General features: G+C 40.9%; 1 protein-coding gene and 1 long non-coding RNA gene across 2 annotated transcripts; both read left to right on the forward strand.

Annotated features, from left to right (window-relative positions):
• The first annotated feature begins 500 nt into the window (after positions 1-500).
• Positions 501-1,424, forward strand: LOC110866734. Its single transcript, XR_002551429.2, has 3 exons — positions 501-680; positions 780-853; positions 936-1,424. It is a non-coding gene; the product is annotated as an uncharacterized LOC110866734 (long non-coding RNA).
• A 1,090-nt stretch (positions 1,425-2,514) lies between these two features.
• Positions 2,515-4,296, forward strand: LOC110866775. The gene is made up of 4 exons (XM_022115923.1): positions 2,515-2,551; positions 2,602-2,813; positions 2,877-3,314; positions 4,189-4,296. The coding sequence occupies exons 1-4, from the start codon at positions 2,515-2,517 to the stop codon at positions 4,294-4,296; spliced, it is 795 nt and encodes a 264-aa protein (XP_021971615.1).
• Positions 4,297-5,741: the final 1,445 nt, after the last annotated feature.

A 5,741-nucleotide genomic window follows, 5' to 3' on the forward strand; every position in this document is an offset into this window, starting at 1 on the left:
TTTATATTTTGATTTTTGGATAGGGGTATTTTGTTTGCAGGTTGTCTTGACCTTGAATTGTTATAGCTGAGCGAGGTTTCAGTTTTGGCTACCAAAACAAATTCTAATCGTTCAAGTGTTTCACCAATAGCTTAGGCTTTTTGAAACCCCTCCACTGATAGGTACCATTATTCAATGTTTTTCTTTTTTGCAAGAACCTTATTTGTTTGATAAGATATCTCAATACTCATGCACACATACACATTATAATTAGCATTCTCTTTATATTTATTCCTTTTAAATATGTAGGCTTTTGCTTCACTTATGGAGTCTCGTAATCCGTATAATGTTTTTTTTTGTTTTAGCTTTAAAATGAGCGTAGATAAATGAACTCAGGTTTTCTGGTCATTAAGATTTCTGTAAGGCAATGAATGGTCTGATCAAATTGGTCAAGCATCATGACATTTGAGCACCTTAGGATTTCATCTTACCACTATCTTTGTTTAATTTTTTAGGACTAACAGAAGTGGAGATCCCTCTGTACATTGTTTTCAACCATTTTCCCAGGAATGAACAAATATTAAATCCAAACAGTGTAGTATGATGTTTAATGTACACCGTATACACGTTCAGTGAATGTTTATTGTAAGCATATGTATGTTACATGACAAACAAGGGTCAGACATCGATTTGGTTAGGTGGTGAGAGATCTATTTTAATAATTATTTGTAGTATTTCATTTCATGTACAAGAACAAACAATAAGCATACAACCACACTTTCTTAATTTTTGTTCTATAGTGGTTTGTCGCCGCCATGGCTTGCTTCTAGCTTCTGGGAGTGGAAAAGGAACTTGCTTTACATGCCCTTATCATGTGAGTTAACTTCTACAATCTAGGAATTGTGTTTTCTTGGTTAGTTGGCGAATCTTGAAAGTACAAGCATGTACGAGCTTAGTTTTTTGCAGGTCTTTTGTGATAGTTACTTATTATATGGTGGGTATCGTGTACCTTTCGCACATAAAGATCTTGCATCAGGTCTTAAGCTTGACTCGTATTTCACTACATTTGCATTATGGTTGTGCTCTTTCTAACTGTTTCTTGTTTTTGCGTGCCCCAGGATAAGTATTGTATATGGATGGACACTAATGAAGAATGGTATTTTGGAGAATCTCAAATCGAGAGTTTAGTGATAGATTTAATGTTGGGATTTATTAAAAAGATGTTTTGATGTTGTAAGCATTAGTTTGTGTTTCATTGAGACTTTTAATTTGTAATTCGATACACTTGAACGGGTTGTTTAATACTAGGTAACTTTTGTCGTGAGCATGTCTATTTGTGTGTAATTGGAATTATATTGGGAAATATTACTGAAAATTCTGGAATTTTGCAAAAATATTAAAAATTTAGGTTTTTTTCTTGTCTTATTTTTTGGTGCTATGGAGATGTTTTTTTGGTGCTATGTAGATTTGTTATTATTTGACACGTGTTAGTTTTTATATTGATTTTTTTGGTGGTGTGTTTGTAGATTTAATGGTGGTGGGACTTGTGTTTCTATCATTGATTTTTTGGTGGTGTGTTTAGAGATTTAATGGTGCTGTTATTGAACAGCACCAACAAATCCCATTATTTGGTGGTATATTTGTTGGTGCTCTATGGTACAACATAAAATAAAGCATAAAATACAGCACCAAAAAACTTATTTTGTACTAGTGTTACTTTGTATCATGTCCATGATATTCGGTAACTGACAGCATTCATTTCTCAATTTCAAGTCACGAGTACATCACGTTAAAGTAACTACTATGCTAAGACTAAAGGGTATGGGGGCCGGCTTAGGCCCGGCGCCGGTCCCCCACACCGCCCCCCTCGGCCCGGCTCGTCCCAAACGGCTCCCACACGACGCGGGCGACATGCCTCCTTTTCAAATTTCTAGCCGTTACAAACGGCTATATTAATAATAAAAAAAACCTTTTTAACTTTAAATAAATACCCCTCATCTCATCCATTTTTATATCAATTTCTCAATACTTCTCCCATTCTCATCCAATTTTATAAAAAAAACACTCCATCTTTTTTATACAATCATGAATCCATTCAACCCAAACAACCCCAACCCGAACAATCCCAACCCGAACCAACCTAACTTTTTTTCGACTCCCGCTTACACTCCGACTATCGATCCTTCATGGGTGTCTCCGCAATTTACGTTTTCGGGTTTCCAACAATCACCCAACGCCTTCAAACAAATGTCCCAAGTTCAACAAATGCAACATTACCAAGCACTCCAACAAATCATGCAACGCAACTCGTTTGAACAATTCCGATCACAACCGCCAACTTCCCAACCGCAACCCCCGGTTCAACTTGACGATGATGATGAAGAAGTCGTCCCCGAATCGCCACCTCAAGAGCTCAAGCGCAAAAAAAACAAGGGGAAGGGGAAGGCGGTTGAAACCGTAGCCGAAACCGCACCCAAAGGCGGTTCGAGAGCAAAGCCGAGACCTTGGACAAAAATATAGGATAAGGCGCTAGCAATGGCGTTTGTTAAGTCCTCAACTTGCCCGATTATCGGTATGAACCAAAGTTTATTTTTTTAATTTAATGCATTTTTTTAAATTTAGGGAACAATCAAACGGGTAGTAGTTTTTGGAAGGCGACAACGGAAAGATTTAACGAGATTATGGAGCAAGGCCCGATGCGTGATCTCGATTCCGTCTCGGGCAAGTGGCGTAAAATGAGCAAGGCCATCAATACCTTTAGCGGGTATTATAACCAAATTTACACTAATCCTCCTAGTGGGAGTAACGACGAGGACATTCTTAACCTTGCTTTGGCTAAGTGGGACTCTAAAAATTCAACGCCTTTCCCGCACCTCCGAGCATGAAACATTTTAAAGAAAGAAAACAAATGGAAGCCGGTTCCAAATGAGGTCGCAACCGCCAAACGAAGTAAAACTTCCGAGTCCAAAAGTTATAGTGCGGGAGGCTCCACCGCTCGTTGTCAAATCGACATAAACGACGACCCGGAATATGACGAGGATGTGTTGCCAGTTCACGAGTCGGAACGTCCCACCGGAAGGGATAAAGCAAAAAAAGAGGCAGCCGGAAAGCGAAAAGGGGGTGGCTCGAGCCAAACGACTTCGGGGGCGGGTTCGAAAATGGACGAGTTGATATCCGAATTCCGTTCGTTCAAAGAGCTCGTGGCCGAAAAATATAGTTACAAGAAAACCTTGTTGGCCGACTATGCTCGAGCGGAGGATTTTAGGATTATGAGGTTGGATCTCGACTCAGTTCCGGAGGATGAATGCGAGGTTTATTGGAGGATGAAAGAGGAGGTTAAGAAAAAATAGACGTCGTAGGTTGTTTACTTTTTTAATCGTATCGTTATTTTTTTTCGTTTTTATGTTTACCGTTTCTAGGATTAGTAATTTTAATTTTTAAGAAATGTAATTTTTTTATGTTATGAAATGAATTTACTTATGTTGTTTTATGTTTTAATTTTATTTAATTTTTATGAAGTTTTTATTAAGTTAACAAAAAAAAAGTTAGAAAATTATAAAATAATTAGGTGGGATAGGCCTATCCTCCACCCCCCTCAAAATGCAAGGAGGCCCATCCTACATGGGATGGTGATGTGGCGCCTACATGGCGGCCCATCCTCATGGGGATGGGGCTCTCCATACCCTCTAGTCTAATAACACTACAAGAAAAGAATACATTTAGCGGCGACGACAATAGCGGCGACAGGCCAAACGTCGCCGCTATTAGTCGATCCGCGTCCCACCACCTACCATCAATCCCCAGCCGGTGATCCTTACCCTGATCCAACGGTTGGGGACTTAAGAACCAATAGCGGCGACAGTAATTAGGGTATTAGCGGTGACGAGTTATCTCCGCTAAAGAACTGTGGACCCTCATCAAACCCTAGCCACTGAAATCTTATCCAGATTCGAACCAGTAGCGGCGACGGTGAACTAATAGCGGCGACAAGCTGTCGCCGGTAATACTCGAACGAAATAAACCCTTTACAGCGGGCTTTTTTCCCTCTTTCCTCATTTTCCCCCTTTTCTTCTTCTCTCAAGCGACGGATTCCGGCAAATTTCTTCAAATTCGGTTAGTTTAAGTTTGAATCTTGTCAAATTTCTTCACTATTTTGTTATATACATGTTATAGTTTATAATTTTTGTGTGTTTTTTTTGTTTATGCTAGAGAAATCGGCTCACCACCATCACCTCTCCGGTCACCCCCATCATTTCTTCGGTCACCACCATCACTTCTCCGGTCACCACCTCGTCTCCGCGGTCTACATCTACTTGAAAACTTGAATTTACGGTTAGTTTTATATGAATTTTTTCAAAGTTTAGAAATTGTATAATTTTTTGTTTAGGTATGTAAATGTGTATGGAAGGATGTATGTTTGTATGTAAATGTTTGTGAAAATGTTGAATGTAGGTGTATTTGGTGAAAATGAGTATGTCACACCCCCAAAATCCCACCTGCGGAGTACTACCGCTTGGAGGCGTGACTGACCAGGATCCAGCCACCAATCATACTGAACAAGCATATAAACAGTTATAAAAGTTTAACCAATACGATTGGTGTTTCAAAACAAACAAATTAAGTTGCAAGCGGAAGCGTAAGTTTAAAGTTATAACATAAGTTCAAATGTTTTCAAATAGAACGTGGCACGCAGCAGTCTGTGTCCCACAACGACTCTCCTCCATGCAAGCTCCAGCAGAGTACCTATGGTCCTGCAAAGCATGTAGTAACGAGTCAACAACTAGTTGAGTGAGTTCACAGTTGGGTGTTCGTTTTAGTTGTTTCGAAAACAGTTTCCTTTAACTGGCATCCTGCCGTGGGGGTTACCCCATAGTTTAAAACGTGACATGTTCATTCCCAGTTACTCTGGCATTCCAGCCGTGGGGGCTACCCCATGATAGTTATCAGGCATTTCGGCCGTGGGGGCTACCCCATGCGTACACTAGACTCGTTACCATATCGACTGCTGACTGTAGTCATGTTTATGTGCCCTGAAAACATCAATGTCTATCATCATTGACGTGCCCCAGATCCATTAGTTCACGCCCGTCCTCTGCGGCACGGTGTGAGGTTTGTCAGACCTAAATAGCGCTATCTAACTAATGACCCGCTCGCCATTGGCCCGACGATTAAGTCGATACAAAAAGGAGGGACTTCGTGATAGAGTTTTAGTCTAGTACGAGTTATCCGTCCATCCGGACGAGGAATCACATTCCTGAACCATAGCCGTCCTACCCAAGGAGGACGAGGAACCCACGTTCCTTAACCCCGTTCCCAACCCAGGGAATCCCATGCTTTGTAAAGGGTGTGAACTCACCTTGGTTTGCTCGGTAGTAACACAGAAAGGTCAATCAATTTGCAGGTAATCAATTAGGTCCTATCACAGATATTTTTCGTATCAGATTCAAGCCAGCAGTGCACGTATGTTCAACACGTATTGCACACAGGTAATAATCATGGCAACACGTTTAACATTAACAGTTCGCAGTTAACAGTCAAACACAACCCAAAGTCTAAGTGTGAGGCCCTAACAGTTGGGCTCATGATAACAGGCCCAAACAACACGTCAACAGTAACACAGAAGTCCATAAGTCCGACCCACTAACTTAGGCCCATAACTAAGCAAGCCCACTAAGGGGTCTCGAGTCGCAACCGGACTCGCAAACGTGGTTTCGAGTTGTGCTGTTATGTTGGTCATGGGTGGTTGCGAGTCGCAACCGTGG

The sequence above is a fragment of the Helianthus annuus genome, chromosome 7 (genome assembly GCF_002127325.2).
Source record: "Helianthus annuus cultivar XRQ/B chromosome 7, HanXRQr2.0-SUNRISE, whole genome shotgun sequence".
Lineage (NCBI taxonomy): Eukaryota > Viridiplantae > Streptophyta > Magnoliopsida > Asterales > Asteraceae > Helianthus > Helianthus annuus.